Source organism: Rhinolophus sinicus, linkage group LG15, assembly GCF_036562045.2.
Source record: "Rhinolophus sinicus isolate RSC01 linkage group LG15, ASM3656204v1, whole genome shotgun sequence".
In the NCBI taxonomy this organism is placed as follows: Eukaryota; Metazoa; Chordata; class Mammalia; order Chiroptera; family Rhinolophidae; genus Rhinolophus; species Rhinolophus sinicus.
Window position 1 is genome coordinate 29,488,357 of NC_133764.1, and position 18,775 is coordinate 29,507,131.

Here is an 18,775-nt window from a genome sequence, read left to right on the forward strand (position 1 = left end):
CTTTAGTAAAGTATTCCGAACAAAAATATACTTTTTCTGTTAAATGAGAATATAGTAGTAGGTACTCCTGAATTTAAATTAATTGTCAAGCACTTTAACTGTTGGTGCAAAGATATATAGATATATATAGCTATATCTATAGATCTTTCTATCTATACATGTAATTAATTGAATCATCAGTGCCACCCAAAATATGAATATGGGCCCATCTTGTCATTTTCCACTTTTGAAAAAAAAAAAGCAGAATTCAGGAAAAAAAATTCTACTTGGTTTCCATTAATTTAAGTTTTAGTGGGTTTGTTTCAGGAAATGGTATACAAGTTTAATGATAGAGTAATATAACAAATGCTTTAAAAAAAAAAGAAAGAAAAAGGAAAAAAGGAAGAAAAGAAAGAAAGAGACCAGATACCTGTAGTAAATTCATAGATACAGAAAGTAAAATTAAAATGGTGGTTTCCTGGGGTTAAAGGAAGGTAGAATCGGGGGGTTAGTGTTTAATGGGTACAGAGTTTCACTTTTGCAAGATGAAAGAGTTCTGAAGCTGCATGGTGGTGATGGCTGCCCAACAACGTGAACGTACTTAATGCCACTGACTCTATACTTTAAAGAAAAAAAATGGCTAAGATGGTAAATTTTATGTACTACGTACTTTACCACAATTTTAAAAAAATTATTATTTAAAAAACTAACCAGAATGTACATAGCCAATTAAGTGTGATCCTCTTCAAATAATTCATTTTAGGTGATGACATGTTTATTTCAATAGTGCTAACACAGAGCAAAACATTTCTAAATCTCCACTGTGGAAATTAGGGCAGGTTTGTTTGGGTTTTTTTTTTTTCATTGTTTTAACATTGTTGATAACGGTAAATGTCTATTAAGGATAATTTTTACTTTTGAAAAAAGTTTCACAGCTCTATTTTCAAAAAAATAATTGTAACAAGTTAAAACAAATGTATTTTAGTCCACATGAGGTATAACTATAAAGGAACAGTATTTATTTGTGCTTGGTAAACTGGCTTGGGAGACAATATTCTTCCATCTCAGCAGGAAGATTAAATATACAACTTTGAATAGTACGTGTTTTTTGGAGGGGGGAACAGGACTTTATTGGAGAGCAGTGTGTACTTCCAAGACTTTTTCCAAGTCAAGTTGTTGTCCTTTCAATCTTAGTTGTGGAGGGCGTAGCTCAGCTCCAGGTCCTGTTGCTAGTTGCAGGGGGCACAGCCCACCATCCCTTGCAGGAGTCCAACAGGCAACCCTGTGGTTGAGAGCACACGCTCCAACCAACTGAGCCATCCGGGAGCTCAGCCGCAGCTCAGCTCAAGGTGCTGTGTTCAATCTTAGTTGAAGGGGGCGCAGCCCACCATCCCTTGCGGGAGTCGAGGAGTCGAACCAGCAACCTTGTGGTTGAGAGCCCGTGCTCCAACCAACTGAGCCATGTGGGAATCGAACCGGCAGCCTTCGGCATTAGGAGTGGCGAGCTCCAACCACCTGAGCCACCAGGCCAGCCTTAATAGTACATTTTGATCATTTTCCATAACCTCCGACTTGCTTACCTCCAGGTGAATAGTTTTAAGTTTTCAACTAAATGTTCCAGAAACATGGTGTAGCTTCTCTGTGTCCCATCCTTAGTTTTAGATACTGAGTTTGAGAAACTCACAGTTGTTCATCCGCAAACATCTCTGCTGATGATGTCTATGAAAGCCAAAGGTTTTTACTGCCATTAAAAGGAGTAATTTTCAAAAGTGTAGAGGTGGTTCTCTTTTTAGAGCCTGAACTACAAAAGTTATTTTCAAAGGAGTATGATTCATTTACCAAAGTTAAGCTGAGGAATGTCATTTGGTTTAACACTTGGGTAAAACTGATTGTTCAACAGGAGATAAAACTTGTGGACCACTCTCTTAACTTCACTGGAATAGAAGAACTACCTTCCCCCAACTATTTCCTTTGATAATCCTAAACAAGTTATGTAATCTTTCATTAAAAAAAATGTTTTTAATTGTGATAGAACTAAATAACCTCTAGTGTCCCTTCCAGCTTTAGGATTCTAGGGAAGGTAGAACTGGGTAGAGCCAAAAGCATGGGCTATGGAGTCGGACCATCTCGGTTGTGAATCAGGGTCTACCATGGCTAGCCATGCCAGCAGCCAGAGTCCACATTTGTAAAATGGGATGATAATATCTAACTCATAGGACCATTACGAGGCCTGAGTGAAACAAGGCACTCAACAAATGTAATTTCTCTCTTGCCCTCCTTTGCACGTGAAACGTGACTGCTATAGTCCAAGCATATAAAATAGAAATGAAAAGTTTAAAACATTTTCCAAACAGAATGTTTCATGGGATGCACTGCTGGGGCATATAGTGCTATTTTATTAGGTGCATAAAAGCCAGGTTACTGCAAGGCCACACTCAACCAAGACCTTGTGACACAGGTGTAGCTCCTCACAGCTGTGATCCAAAGTCAAGGCAAGGAACTTTCACAAGTTATATAAGACACAAAGTCAGAGATGGCTCAGATGAGCAAAATGAACAAGCGCGACCCTCAGCTTTTGAGGCACTAGTCAGTTCTCCACAATACTTTTCAGGAAGCTTGGGTACAATACTCATTAATAGGTCATATCGTGGTCTCTATAAACTGTCTATATAAGTTGGAAACTTGCCAGAGAATCAAGGGATAAGTGAAACTTTGCCATTTTAAGAATAAATAAGTCAATCCCACTACAATGCTTAAAATAAGAAAATATTGCACAACTTTGGGGAGCTACAAACAATCCAGCAAATAAGACCCAATGCACTTGAATGGTTTCAACAACTTCCTTATACAGCAGCCCCCACCCCATCCACAGTTTCACTTCCCACGGTTCCAGTTACCTATGGTCAACCAGAATCGGAAAATATTAAGTGGAAAATTCCAGAAATAAACAATTCGTAAGTTTTAAGTTGTGCACCCTTCTGAGTAACATGATGAGATCTAACGGGTTCCCACTCCGTCCCACCAGGACGTGAATCATCCCGGTGCCAGCATCGCCACACTGGATATGCCACCCGCCCGTTAGTCACTGAGCAGCTGACTGTCACAGCATCACAGTGCTTGTGTTTAAGTAACACTTATTTTACTTAACAATGGTCCCAAAGCCATTCACCTACCTTTTATTACATATAGTGTTAGTATTGCTCTATTTTATTATTAGTTATGGATGTTAATTTCTTTCTGTGCCTAATTTATAAATTAAGCTTTATCATAGGTATGTGCTGGAGAAAACTTAGCGTATATAGGGTTTGGTACTATCCGAGGTTTCAGGCATCCACTGGGGGTCTTGGAACACATCCTGTGGATGGGGTGGGGGCCTATTGTATTAGCACCCACGTTAATGGTGACTTCTCATTCCCCTGTTGATATACTTCCTTCTATATACATCAATTACTTATTTGTAGTGTAAAAATACAAACTAGTGCTTAGAAACACCTGGATCTGACCTTGATGCAGCAAATAGAACCAGACCTGAAGTGTGTGTATGGGGTAGGTGAGCAGTCTTTGGAGATGAGCTGCTTCTCCAATTAGGCACTTAAACCACATTATTATAGGTGCTCATCAAATTACATTTGTTTGGCCAACCTTACTTCTCTAGGTGATTCATTCTGAGAAAGAAACAACACCCTGAAAATCATGAGTTATAATTCTAAAGGAATTAAAGAATGATGTTTTTTTTTCTTTGCTCAGGAACAACAGGAATTCTAGAAGGTCATGCTTCACCCAAACTTAAAAGGAGCAAAAAAAAAAGAAGCGAAGAGTCATTAGATAAATTTGATCAAGAACTTATGTTAGCTACTTGTTTAGATATATGAGTCGACTTCCACTAAAGTCTAAAAAAGGAGTTTTAAGAGCAGGTCCCTTCTGTCAGAGCACTGGGAAATGAAAGAATGAGTCACTTGAATACTTGATGTCAAAATCTTTGTGAGCTCCGGCTTTCGTGTTTCTAAATCAACAAACAGCCATGTATAATGTTGCACAAGCAGTCAGCCAGGAAGTGGCGGGTGACCCTAGACTCCTTCCTCTGTCATGGGTAAAGCCAGCAGCCAAAACCGTGTGTCCTATGCAGTGCTCTCCCTTCTAGCGTTCTGCCATCCTGGGAGATGTGCCCAGGATGTGCCCATCCTGGAGTGATTTTGCCATCCTAGACTGAGTCCATTGAGACATAGTGTAGATAGCTAGTTAACCTCCTTTACAATAAAGTCCATGATGGGAAGTCTTAAGCACATCTGCCTGAGATGATTAAGGCAGAGGACTCAACTCCCCGTAGAACCATCTCCTCCTCCAGAATGTGTACTCTAGGATTCTGCTAACACATTATTTCTCATTCAGTGAGAGAAAGCAGAGAAATGCATGTGGAGCCATAGCCAGAAAGGTCCCCAGGTACTGTTGCTTCAATGGCGGCCACCAGCCTCTGTCCCCTTGGGGGTGGGCATGGGGGGGGGGGCTCCTGAGGATTGCAAAAATCTGTCGATGAAGGTTCCCCAGTACCCTGAAGCCCTGCAGTTGACCTCAGGGCAGCTATTCAAGCTGTGATTACTTTTTTTCCGTTAAGTATGAAGTTCTGACCTAAATTGCGGTCATTCTGATCCAAATCTGGCAAATTTTTTTCCCACACTGCTGCAGAAGAGAACAACCTCTTTTGGAAAGCTAAATTCAGGACAACCAGAGCCATCTTGAGACCAGAGACCATAACTTCTCAGTGTACTCATAATTCAAATTCAGCACTTTCTGTCAACAGCTGTCTCTCTGAACATAAGATATCTATTCTGCTGGGAAAACTCCATAGGCACCTCTACTAAAAAAACAAACATAAAAGGAGCTCTACTGAGATTAAAATACCGATGCAGTGGTTTCTAATATACCTATTTACAGAGCTGTGCAACCATTGCCATAATCTATTCTGTAATGGCAATGAAACTCCCCCAAGAGCCTCTGGGTAAGCTCTAGGAGGACAGGAGTCATGCCTGCCTTGTTTGCTGCACCATACCTAGCACCTGGCACACAGTAGGAATCCAATAAGTATTAGTCATATGCATGGTTTCATGCTATCCTGAGTGGCATCCTAGATACAAGACATAACTACTTCTCTCCACCAGTGGAAACTTGCAACCCAACTAGTCTCCCTATGGCAGGCACAATGGCTCCCAGATTCCTGCTCCCTGGTGTGCACACCCTGTATATGTATAATGCCTTCCCTGTGAATGTGGGTGGGCCTGACCTAATCAGGAAAAAGTCTACAGGTCAGTGACAAGAAGTCAGCGAGATTCAAAGTTGTGGAAGATGCTCTCCTGTTGACCTCGAAGGAGCAAACTGCCACTTTGTGGAGACGCCATATGGCAGGAAATGGCAGGTGGCCTCAAGAGGCTGGCCCCTCGCTGATGATCAACATGAAAGGGGGGATCTCAATTGTACAACCACAAGGAACTGATTTCTGCCCATAACCACATGAGCTTGTAAGAGGGCTCCAGGCTCCAGAAGGAAAGACAACCTGGCAGACACCTTGATTTCAACCTGTGAGACTCTGAGAAGAGAATCCAGTCATGCCACCCCAGACTTCCAGCCCACAGAAACTGTGAGACAGTAAATGGGGGCTGTTTTAAGCCACGTTTTTAATATAAAAGAATCCCTCTAGTTTGCAAAATTACAGGCAGTATAAAACGTAAGTGAAAAAAATTTCAACAGTGTGAAGGAAGGTAAGATCAGCTTTCACGAATGGTTCCTGTTTTTTCACCTTCTTCCCGTCCATTCACTCAGCAAGTACTGACTATGTGCCAGACCTGAGGGTTAAGCATTAGAACTGCCCCATCCAATATGGCAGCCATCAGCCACATGTGGCCCTTGAGCACTGCAAAGTGGCTCGTGGAAATTGAAATGTGCTGCAAATGGAAAATACACACCGGATTTCCAACACTTATCATGAAAGAAAAATAAGTTAAAATATCTTGTCAGTACTTTGCTATGTGGATTACGTGTTGAAAAAATAGTGAGGGAGATAGATGACAGACAAGCAAACACGTAAGTACATCTTATGATAAAGGCTCTGAAGGAAAGAAAAAACTGCAGAGATAGAGATAAAGAATAATAAGGGAAAACTATTTTGGATGGAGCGGTCAGGAAAGTCGTCTCTGAGGAGGTGACATTTCCACTTATAAACCCACAAGTTTTCTATAAACTTTCAAGTTTTAACACATGACAGCAGCAGGGCCTGGGGAGCCTGGGATGGCGATGACAAAGGCAGTGGGTCGGTTACAGGGCCATCACGTTGCACTATTCCCACTGGGCTCCATGGAAACAGCACCCCTGGAAGTGTGCACCCTTAGATCCCGTTTGTAAGTTTTTATAAGTTGGAGAATGTGTGGTATGAAAAGTCAAGCTTCCAAGATAATTTTTTCAAACAACTTTACATTTTCCAGATACGATTTGTTTTCCAGTTTTAATACTTATAACACACTTGGACTTCATCTGTCATGTGGCCTATAAAAAAATTTCCACTGGGGAATACCACAAAATTCCTGACTTTCAAGCATGAGACAGGGAGGGCAGGCAGTTGGCAGCCTGAATTCTGAAATTCTCTTTTTCCTCTCCCAGTGGGCTGAATTTGCTCAAGATATGTAAAACCTTTCCGACTTCTTGCTACAAATCAGCTGATTTCTATAGCTATCTTTTTCTCCAAACAGAGACGTGTGAGCTGGCTTTCAAAAAAGTTTTCTGAGTTACCTGACCATACAGACCTCCGGGCAACAGAAAGCAGGCCAAACCCACACAGGCCAGCCAGGGCACCTGCGACCTCACTCAGATGGCTAAAGCAATGAACCTCATCGGACTTTTCCAGTAATCACCACCCTTGAAAAACACGTTCCGTGCCTGTCACTGTGGACACACTTTTAGGTTTAAAACAACTCTGTGAACCCTCTCTCCTACACACACATACACACACACAAACACACACTTTCCTAATAGACACTCTGGGGCTAGAGGGAGATCTTAATGTTGAAACTATTAATATATATTTTTAAAAATTGCTTACAAAAACAGTATTCTCCATTCACCTGAAAGTCGAGCCTTTCTGAAATAAAAATGACTCGCTTTTCTCTGAGTATCAATAATACTCAAATAACGCAGGGTTTCTGCATTATTTTTAAGAGCTTTAGGACTCATTCGATGTCTTCTTAATCAAAAGCAAAGATTCATTTCCACCCTCTTTTAACTAGGGTTTTGTTAACAACTGTGTGTGTATTTCTTTCAAGGCCCAGAATCTGTTTTGTGTGATGGGCATTCACACCCAAATCACAGGGAAAATGCAGCGTCCTTCATACACAATGTCGATTTCACTGACCAGCCGGGAGGACAGCATCTGTTCCCTGTTGTCTGATCCATTAGTGGTGAAAGGTTCGCACTTATCCATTAACCCACCTCCCTCCCCTGGTGCCCTAGTCACCAAGAAGGGAGCTTTGCAAGATAGCTGGGCACCAAAAGGAACACTGCTCCCTGCATGTGAAATAAGCAAGAGAAACTGATAGGATGGCCCAGAAATCAAACTCATGACCCTGACACTAGTTCCTCCCAACTAGGCTAACAGGGAAAAAACAAAAAACAGTTACAATAGTGTACCTTCTTAAAAGAAAAAACATTTTCAAAATTATGTTTCAGAGGAATCCTGGGGAAGGTCGAGGAGATTAACCCAAGGAGCCTTTATATTCAGGGGTACCACGTCATACAAAAAACCAAAGTGTCCACATCAATAGCAAACTTAAAATCTCTTTCCTTAAAAAGTTCCTGCCCCAATATGTTTGCAGATACACTCCATGACAATCGTTTAAAACAGAGAATAAGAAGCACCGTTAGGCATTTTGGCGTCTCCATTTATGTCATTCCAAAAACGGCACCACCCTGGTCCCAAATATGTTCTCAGAAATGTGCGTAAGAAAACTCTCTGGGGACCCAGGGAGCCTGGATAAAGTGCCCTGGTTCCCTGCCAGGGCAAAGAACAAAATAATATTCTGTGTTTAAAAAGTTGTTTTTCTTTTCTTTTCTTTCTTTCTCTTTTTTTTCTTTTCTTGGAAGGGAGAAGAGTGTTGCTATTTTCCATTGTGCACCAAATCTCTAAAGACCACAAATAAATCCCTCAAAGTACACACATTAATGTTAATGCAGTCAGAACTGGAACTGTTAACCACCACAGCCAGCAATGAAAACGACTGGATTCCTGCCTTAGGTCATATCAGGATGTGCTGAGCTCTAGGAAAATGCTTATCATGCTTGTGAGCACTTGTCAGGGAGGGGTGATCTCTAGATGATGCTCCAAGGAGTCGTGAAGATGGAGTCTGAGGTGGGGATGCTGGAACCAGTAGCGGCACCAAGGAGCGGCTTGGGGACGAGGTCTTGAACCACCACACTCTCCATGGAGCCACACACCCAAAAGCTACCCCATAAGCGTCCACTCTAAGGAAAACCAACGGGCTTGTTATACAAAAGCAGCTTCAAACACAGCCCCCTGGCCACCTTTCTGGTCAGCTGACTACTCCTCAATGTCCCCTAAGTAGACAAGGTCAGAGTCTCCAACCCACCTTCAACTAGAGACTGCTCAGCATTCATGCTTTGCACATCAGGTTTAGGGATAATATTTCCTTCCAACAAGGACTCCTGGGGGTTGGGGGGAGTGGGCAAACCCCTGGCTTGTACTAAAACAGCTTTGCATCAGATATCAGAAGACGTGGGTTCTGGCCTAGACCCTGCCCTTAGCGATGAGATGGGCAACTAACTGAACCTTCTACAACCCTAGTCTTCTCCACAACGTGAAATAGCTCAACCATAGATCACTTCTGGTAGTCCTAGTAGCCCTTCCAAGTCTAAAATTCCAGAATGTACATCACCAAATGTTTCAAATGAAGACAGTGACGACAACGGCAACTGTCTCTTTAGGACCAACTACCAGCCCCCAGGGCCCTCGACTGCACAGAATTTTCCACCGGGCTTATATTTAGTTCAGAGACAATGGCGTGGAACATAATCGAGGAGACTATTCCAATTAAGTTTCTAAAATTAAAATTAATCCATGAGATGTTACTTCTTATAAATCTTTATTCTGAAATTAATGTCTAAAACTGTACAACACACCAACAGTCTGATCTAAACTGTAGTTCAGCTTTCTTTTCTTTATCTCCTAGAGCTGTTCTTCTTTCCTGGAACTAAAGGGCATTTTATGAGTTAAAATAAGACTAGAGAAATAGTAGAAACAGTTTAAAAGATCTTTGATTTTTTTCATGTAGTCTATAGTGCTGACTTTATTGGTTTTCAAGAAATGTTGTTGTGTGTTTTTCTTTTGCTAGAGTAAATGCTAGTAACAGACCAAGAGTTACACAAGGAAAAACAAATAATGGTTTTTGCCATGGCTCTGGTTCTGGCTTGGCTGTTAATTAGTTGTGTGGCCTGGTGTACCTTATGTACATCACTAACCGTTCTGAATCTCAGTTTACTCATCTGCAAAATGTGGATATCAACACACCAGTCCCCTTTACGCTCACCTACAACAGGCGTTAAATGGGATAAGGCCGGGTGGGAAGAACAGACACACAAGGCTGGTTCTCTCAGCGACTCTCCAAAACAAGGGCCTTTGCCTCATTTTCAAAAATATGGACAATGCTACCAATTAACTGCAGTGGTTAAACAGAAACAAGTTTCAGAAGTTCATGTAGGTCCATGAATCGAGCCTAAAGCCAATCAAGAGTTGGGGCAAAAGTGAGGCTTCCAAGCCTACTTAAGTTGATGGCAGTTGTCTTCTTTGGAGACACTGTTAAGTTGCTTCCCAGTTTTCAATGTTAAGGTCGGTAGGACATAGTGCAAAAGGGGGTCATGGAAATTGTAGGGTTTACTACCAGTCAGAGTCTAGGGGGCTAAATGCTGGCAAGCCCGGCCTAGTTTTCTCATCCATCATCTAATTTGGTTCATCTGAATCCTTCTAGTTTGAAATCTCTATCAATTTAAACTGCCCCCACCCCCTGCTTCTCCAACAAAGTAGAAAACTACTTTAGAATATGACCTTACAGAAACTGAATCATGCTTTGGTCCAAACGAATTATATATTAAGTTGTAATTATACATATTACAGGTGGAGTCTGACTTCATTTGCCAATTAAGAAAGGAAGGGCCTCCACCTGTACCACTCAAATGCAATTACTTCACCAGGAAGTGGTGGGTATTTAAGTACCAAAAACAAGGGGGGGGGGGGGAAGAAAGTTGTGCCTGCACGTTCAAGAAAGTCTGAGAAGAAAACCTACCAGAAAAAAAGATTTTGCGGGTAGCAGAGATGATTCTGGAACTGTTGATTTTCTTGACTATCAACTGCATTTTGGGGATATTTCATCCAGTACCAACACTGCCCCTAGATTCCAAATTCTGATCAGTAAATAAAGCCATTAGGAGGAGCTCAGATAGAAGTACACACACGGGCAAGCTGAACTACTGCAGCTCAGCTGCCCACGGGGTGGGAAGATCTCAACCTTTTCTAGAGATATTCCCGTTAACCGGTTTCACTCATTTGCCTCCCTCACTTTTATTTACACGGTCGGAATGCACGCCCCCCCCCAACAAAAAAAAAAAAAAAAACCCTCTGCGGATCCACATGGCCTCCATTCTTGCTCAAATGCTGTCTCCTCAAATGCAGAACGTGTTCTGTTGGTTATTCGGGTGGGGGCTGCTATCGCTGGCAGCCAGCATCGCTGGGATGCGTTTTGTAAACTCGGAGCTAAGCTACTTTGATCTTACCTTGGCTTGTAGGTGGGTCTTGCCTTAACACTTGCTCCAGATGACAAATGAAGACAGCCCCTTGGGAGCACAGCCACGTTCTTAATGATCTTTTTCTCTCCCAAAGCACCTAGCCCCTTCCACAAAGTACTGGCTCAGTAACATCTGATAGACTTAAGTGTACTGTATGTAAATATCAATACGGTTGGGGTCGCCCGTTTCTTTAGTGTTGCCACACCAAGCCACACTTAGTGAGTTTCAAGTAGCTTTGATTAGCTTCATGCTCCCTCGCTGTCGGTGGACGGGCGCTAAGCAATTGTTAAATCACCAAAAAGGTAGGATCAAAGGGGGAATAAAGAGAAGCCGGGGCCTGCATAATCCTCCCTGAGTCATCATTTCCTGAATGGTGGAGCTTGTTACTTGAGGGGAACGGAACCTGAGCAGCTTGTGGAGGACGACCCCCGCCGCTCCACCGCGTCCGCGCTGCAGCAGCGCAACCCCGAAGCTGGGGCCGGACCCACACCCACACCCACGTGCTGGAGCGCCCTCCTGTGGCCGCGCCGCAGCCCCCGCCGCGCGTGGCTCGCCCGCAGACCACGCTACCCGCGGGTGAAGAAACAAGACACACAGAAAGTTTCCGAGCCAGGCGGTTTGCGTGAGGTCGAAGCCAGGTCCCCGCGCCTTGAGATGCGGGGCTTGGCGGGAGCGGAGCCCGGGCCCGTAGCCAACACGAGAGGTCCGGGCCCAGACGGATTCCCCCCCGCCCCCGCCAAAGGCTCCGAGGTGTTCCCCCACGGGGCGCGGGGCCTCCAGATCCCGAGATCGAAGGGCTTCTTCCGGTACCCCGACCTTACAGCAAAGGACAGGCGGGGAGCCTGGGCCCAAGCCAAGAGTGTATGCCACCCAGGGTCCCCCAAATCCAGCGCGCGCTTGGGACTCTTGGGTTTGCTTTATTCATTTTCTTAATTGGAGGGAGGGGACGCACCGACTACCTTTGGCGCATTCTGATCATCGATAATCTGGATTCTGGGTGTTCCCAAAGGGCCCACCTGGAGTCCACTGCCCCACCCAACGCCGCCCTGCCCCGCTGGGGTGACAAGTAGAAACAGCAATTCCCTTTCCTCCCCCTCCAGCCTCCAGGTTTTGGAGATAATGTTCCACCAGATTTCCCTGCCGCCAGCAGTGGACTCGCCGGCCAGGAGGCGGCGGCGGGGGACACGGCACCCCGGGGCTGGGGGCGGAGGGCCGGGAGCGGGCGAGGCCCGGCGCGGCGCTTACCTCGTCCACGGTGAGCGGCATGCAGATCCGATACTCCTTCAGTAGCATGGTCCTGCCGGCCGCGGACCCCCGGAGCGGGAAGCGGCGGGGGGGAGCCCCCCAGAACTACAAGGCTGCCGCCCAGGCGCAGAGCAAAACGCCCGGAGCCCCTCACTCGGAGCCTGCGGGCGAAGCAGCCCCGGCTGTGCGCTCAGCTTCTGGCTTCCTCCTCTCCGCCCGAGAGCATGTCAAGGTTTGGGTCCGGGTGTTCGCGACTCCCCCCGCCTCCTTCTTCGCCGAGGTCGGTCCTCCCGGAACGCGGCGTTTCAAAGTCAGGGACCGAGGGAGGAAGCCCGCTAGAAACCGCTCTGATCCGCAGCCCAGGGCGGGAGGAGCGGCCGTCAGATCAGGACATGCCCGGTGGCGGGCGAGGGAAGAAAAAAGAGATTTCCAAAAAATTAAAACGAATGCATAAAAGTCACCCGCTCGATCCGCCTCTGAAACCAGACATGAACCTGGCGACCCCCCTTCTCCGGCCGGTCTGCCCAAGGCTAATTCACCAGGAACACACTGCAGCCGGAGCCGTAGATGCTGACTTTCCAAACAAAGGCTCGACCGGCTCCTCTCCCCGGGCGGTAAACAAGATTTCCTGCTCTTTTTAGGGCCGGTCCTCCAAGCTCCCCGGAGCTCACTGGGGGAAAAAGGGAAGCCGCCGGCTCTGCCCGGCTGGGGCCGGGGGTTCCTCCAACCTCCGCTCGCGCTGCGAGGGGCGGGTGAGAGAGCTGGCTGGCGCCTTCCGCGCGCGTCCCCTCCTCCGAGTCCCTCGGCTCTCCGAGCGCCGAGCGTGCCTGCGAGTTTGCAGCCACCTCGCCGGGGCCGGAGAGTCCGCGCGGAGCTGCAGTGTGCCTCGGGCCGGGGAGGTGAGCGCGGGAGGAGCCAGCGAGCGAGGCTGACATCAGCAGCGGCCGCCGCGGGGAGGGTAGCCCCATCCGGCCAATGGGGAAATGGCAAAGAATGTGGAGGATTTAAACAAAACAGCATGTCTCTCCCGGGCTGCTGCCAGACGGCCGGGCTGCCCCGGAGCCCAGCCCGGCCGGCGCTGGGGAGCAGAGGCTCCTGTACCCCTTACATCTGCTCTCTGGAAAGCTTTTGGTAACAAGAAATATCAGTGCTCCTTGACCTCTGACAAAGGTCTTTACAAATACCCACCACGAATGTTTTCACCTTGGTCCAGTCAGCAAGGCCAGCGCTGGAGAGGCGATGGGCTTTGAGAGCTTGAGAACAAACCCTTGCCCGGTTTCCTAACAGGTTTCAGGAAAGGAATCCTGGAAAACTGGGGAGCACAATAGTGGGAATGAAAATGAAGTACAAACACAGCAGAGGGAAGGTGAACGGGCCTCAGCCTTTCACCTCTCCTGGGCCGGCCTGCTCTGCAGTCTGACTGCGGGCTTCGCAGAGCAGCAGGAGTAGGTTTCCGTGTCAGCGCTCCGAAGTTCAGAAAGTCACCGCGAAATGTCAATGAAAATGCCTGGAGTGTTGGTATTTCATCCATATTAAACAGATCCCTCATTTCAACCACAAGAGGCACATTCTTTCGTTACTCAGGAAGCTGCGTGTAACTGCTGAAGTCTGTTTTTCATTTGTCTGGTATTTTTAAGCCTGTTTTTCTGAAAAGTTGCTGGATGAAAAATGCATCAGTCGCCTCTGTGCAGAATAACCTGCAAGCATCATCTTTTCTCAGAAAAAGATTCATGCTCTAACGTCCTGCAGCTATCATAGAGCTTGGATGGCAATATAGGTGGCCTCAATATTACAGTATTTTAAATTATGATTAATACATAATTATCCAATATAACTATGGTGAGCTGTGGCAAAAATCATCCAGATGGCTGGAGAGAATTTATAACTGTGAAGCGTGATACAAAGCCTGATAGAAAAATGATACCCTATCCCCAGTTTATATTTTAGTGAAAACTATTTTCTAGATCAATGCTTCCCAGAGTTGGCTCAGAAACATTCACAGCAACTAATTAAAGCTAAACCAAATTCCTCGAGGTGGAAAGTCTAAATCTGACACTGTAGTGTTGAGTAATAACACATTGAAAGCCTGTGATATGGAAAGAAGCTCAAGCTGTTTTTCTTTTTTCTACTTCTTACTTGAAAACGTGTGTAGTGGCTGCGCTTCTGGCACCTAATACTCTTCCCAGAGGCAGCTTGGGAATATACTGGCTAGCCACACAGACACATGCACCCAGGACATCAGACCATGTGGGATACAGTCCTGGCTTTCCAGATGTGTCCTGATGCTGATTCTGTAACTAAGGTATTTTATTGATGAATCTCCTTACCCCTCTTGTAAGCTGACTTCTCCACTGAACTTCTCACTCGTTCCATCTGCATGCCTGGTCACATCCATCTTGTTCAAGCACAGCTTTAATCCTACAACCTTCAAAACCTCAGTGATTCTCTGTGGTCTACTGAGCGAATTCAAATTCCTTGGCAGGAGCATCAAGGCTCTGAATCTACCTTTCCCACCACAGCCATTCATCCTTCCCCTGAGACTACTCTGTTGGCTGGAGAAGGCCTTCACTTTGCCCTGACCCTTCTGCTCCTGCCATTGCCTTCACAGAGAACCCCTGCCCCGCTCCAGCCCCCATGGCACCACTTTTCAGCAGGGCATTGACAGTCTGTGTTTTGGAAAGTGATTCTGATGGCAGTGTTTTGGATGGGTTAGGTCAGAAGGACACCAGAGGTAGGAGATTATTATATTATAATACGGAGACATGGGGAGAGCCTGAAATAGACATCGAATGAAGAAAAGAGGATGAATTTAAAAGATTTGGAAAGGACTTGGGGATGGATTGGTTTTCACCACAACAGCCCTTGGGGGGTGGGAGGGTGGCAAATGGAAAGCTTATTCGTTCATAACTCATTCACACAAAGGGGAGAGAGCGCCATCTACTGGTCAGACGCATTCGCAAACTGTTTTAAGTCACCTAGTCAGCAAGAGTCTGGCAAGGAGAATTGTATCTTTGTTTCTTTTCAACCAATAGAATCCGCGATATCTGCTTCCAAAGAGCCTTGAAAGTGCTGCTATCATCATTCTAGGTAGTATGATGTTCCATTAACAACGTACAATCTACAGTTACTGATTATCACATATTTTAAAAATAGGGGTAGACCCAGAGGGCAAAAAGAGAAACAAAAAGTAAAGCTACCAGTGAGGAATGATATGACCAAAAGGAAAAGAATATTAGCCTACCCATGTCTGTGACAGCATTTATTCTCAGATGAGTGACAACCTATGAAGGCAGGGGTTCTCAGAAAGCAAGATGGGAAGAGCTGAACATCAAAATCAATCATCTAAGGAGCTTTTCCAACCCACTGTCTTCATCCAAATTCTGATGATGCACACTTGCCCCCCCACTGAAACCTCTTCTGTTTGTGTGAAAAACTGTAAGGTCTTGACCTACCTCTGCAAGTAGCATGTGAAAGAAGAGCATACTGACAGTCTTTGTGACTTCTTCAAATCATGTTTTTCCCTAGAATATCCCTGGTACTTCTAAAATAAAATACACGGTTCTTCCCATCTCCCTCTTTCCTACTTATAATACTTAAGGTCTGTGGGTCCGTCAAGGCCCATTGAAAGTCTTACCTCCTACCCAGAACCATTCTTGATAACTCTTTACCTTTCTAAACAACCCAGGAATTTTATTTGAACTATTCATTTTGGTTCTTGTTTGCATGCAAGTGTGGCCTTTATACATAAAATGTCACATACAGTGCTATAAGTGTTTCACCTGTCTTCCAACTCCCCAACGTTTCCAGAAGAGACAGACCCTGTCCTATCTGTGTCATCTTGAAAACGTAGCCTGGTGTGAGGGATACTGTAGGTACCCAACAAATGTCTATTAGATGTGTGCATATATTAGTTCAGGGTTCTCAACCTCAGTGTTACTGACATTTGGGGCCAGATAATGCGTTGTTGTGGGGTCACCTTATGATTTTTAGCAGCATCCCTGGTCTTTACCCACTAAATATCAACAGCAACTACCCCCCACCCCACCTCACACACAGATACATAGTGCCAAATACAGTACTTATATGTATGGAAGGGGGAACTCCTGCAGTGGAGAACAACTGTATTAATGTAACTCAGTAATCTTATGTCAATGATTAGCTACTCCAAGAAGAAGCTCTTTTGGAGAGACTGACTTTCCTTGTCAAAGTCAGGGAGAAAAGGAACAAAACAAAACTGTTATATCACAGTAAAGATGTCCCTTTCTCAGTCTCATGCTCTGCTTTATGTTACCAAAATAGCCCTCGTTAAGAGCTTGACCTTAATCTTGATCACCTGGTTCAGGTAATGTCAGCCAAGCTTTTCCACTGTAAAGTTACTATGTTTCCTTTTTCATACTTCATTCTTCCAAAGTGAGTTATTAAGAGCAGCCCATACTCCAGGGAGCCCCACGTTCTTGAGGGCGGAGTATCTACATACATAATGTGGAGTTCTACAAGGTTTGCCCCTCCTCCCTCATTTATTTATTCATTCCATTACTTATATCAGTGTGGACTGGTGCATGGTTATTCTATACTTGAGTTATAATTCCATACCACATTAACTTTGTTGCTCAAATTGTTCCAGCTTTGGCCATTTGGCCATGGGTAGCTCTTGCAGTTTGGGTCCTGTGTCATTTTGACATGGCCCCCTTTTTAAAGGCACTTTTTGAAAATCTAATGTTATCCTCTGCAATTAATTTTTGTTGTATTAAATATTTAATTCCAGCAAAGTCTATGTGTATGCATGGTTGTGTGTGTGTGTGTGTGTGTGTGTGTGTGTGTGTGTGTGTGTGTGTTTTAAACACCTATATGTCTGACTTTGCTAGGTGCTGGGCAAATGTTAAATTCATTTTGAATAAAACTACACAAAGCGGGGCCAGCCCGGTGGCTCACGCAGTTAGAACTCCATGCTCCGAACTCCGAAAGCTGCCGGTTCGATTCCCACATGGGCCAGTGGCCGCTCAACCACAAGGTTGCCAGTTCAACTCCTCGAGTCCCGCAAGGGATGGTGGGCAGCGCCCCCTGCAACTAAATTTGAACACGGCACCTTGAGCTGAGCTGCCGCTGAGCTCCCGGATGGCTCAGTTGGTTGGAGTGTGTCCTCTCAACCACAAGGTTGCTGGTTCGACTCCCGCAAGTGATGGTGGGCTGTGCCCCCTGCAACTAGAAAACGGCAACTGGACCTGGAGCTGAGCTGCGCCCTCCACAACTAAGACTGAAAGGACAACTTGAAGCTGAACAGCACCCTCCACAACTAAGATTGAAAGGACAACAACTTGACTTGGAAAAAAGTCCTGGACGTACACACTGTTCCCCAATAAATTCCTGTTCCCCTTCTCCCATCCCCCCCAAAAAAAAAGAAGTTAAAAAAAAACCAAAAACTACACAAAACAAGTCCCAAGGCAATTCTTATGTGTAGACCCATGTATCAGGCCTCTATTAACACAGAGAATGCCTCTGATGTGTAATTGCTTAGACTGTGCAGTAAATGCTCATAAAATAAAAATTAATTGACAATGATGTGGTATAAATTGCTTCACACAGAGAAATAAAACAACAGCCTGGAAGTTCTGTGGCAGAAGTTGTAGTTTTGTCTTTTGTTAGATAAATAAGCTAATAATAAATTTATCAAAGCTTTACTTTTTATTGCATTGCCTATTTTTACAGAAATTGACAAAACACTGGAATGTTTTGAGATGAATTATGAGACTATATGTAACCTGTACTCACTGCAGAGAAATTTGAGTGACGCAAGAAAACACTGTCCTTGATCCTGAGTGTTCTTTAAGAGGAAGTAACTGTGCAACCATAATTTAGTGAACACACAGTGTGATTTATAGATGATGTAATACAGAATTGTACACCTGAAATCTATGTAACTTTACTAACAATTGTCACCCCAATAAACTTTAATTTTAAAAAAACAACCATAATTTATTGTCATTCTTTAATGCCAAAGCATATTTGACGTAGTATCCTAAAATGATGCCAACACATCTGGGAATAGTATTTCTTAGCTATGTAATGCCATAGAGATGTCATGCAATTTGACTTTTTGTGGAACATTTTAAATGTTACCAGAGAGAAAAAGAGGGAATTATGTTTGCTTATTTAGCATATGTAATCGTTTATATCAAAACCCCAGTTTAAAAATTGCTTAGGTGACTGTAGTTAGGCTGAATACTGGCCCCCCAAAAATATCAGGTCCTAAACCCTGGAACCTGAAAATATTACCTTATCGGAAAAAGGGCCTTTGCAGATATGATTAAGTTAAGGATTTGAGAGATTATCCTGGATTGTCAGGATGGGCCCTAATTACAATCACAAGTGTCTTAGAAAGGCAGAGGGAGATTTGACACACACACAGAAGAGAAGGCAATGTGACCATGAAAGCAGAGATTGGAGTGATGAGGCCCCAAACCAGGGAATGCCCATAGCCACCTGAATCCGGAAGAGGCAAGGATCGGATTGTCCCCTAAAGCCCCCAGAGGGAGCATGGGCCCACCATACCTTGATTTTGGCCCAGTGATACTGGTTTCAGACTTCTGGACTCCAGATTGTGAGAGTCAATTTCTGTTGTTTTAAGCCACTAAGTTTGTGGTTTTCTGTTACAGCAGTGAGAGTAGATGAACATAACGCTTTAGTTATGACTTGGTTTACCTGATATAACTGCCCT

At 44.7% G+C, this 18,775-nt stretch overlaps 1 protein-coding gene across 2 annotated transcripts in view; it reads right to left on the reverse strand.

Moving 5' to 3' along the window:
- The window catches only part of PITPNC1 (phosphatidylinositol transfer protein cytoplasmic 1), a 215,199-nt gene extending 202,103 nt beyond the window's left edge, over window positions 1-13,096 (reverse strand). The window contains exon 1 of one of the 2 annotated variants that reach the window (XR_012492281.1): window positions 12,061-13,096. Coding sequence is in view for 1 of the 2 variants with exons in the window: in XM_019732864.2 (XP_019588423.1) it covers window positions 12,061-12,108 (48 nt within the window). In the remaining variant the exon portion in view is untranslated. The remainder of the gene's footprint in view (window positions 1-12,060) is intronic. The other variant, XM_019732864.2, reaches the window with a different exon arrangement.
- Between the last annotated feature and the right edge of the window lie 5,679 nt (window positions 13,097-18,775).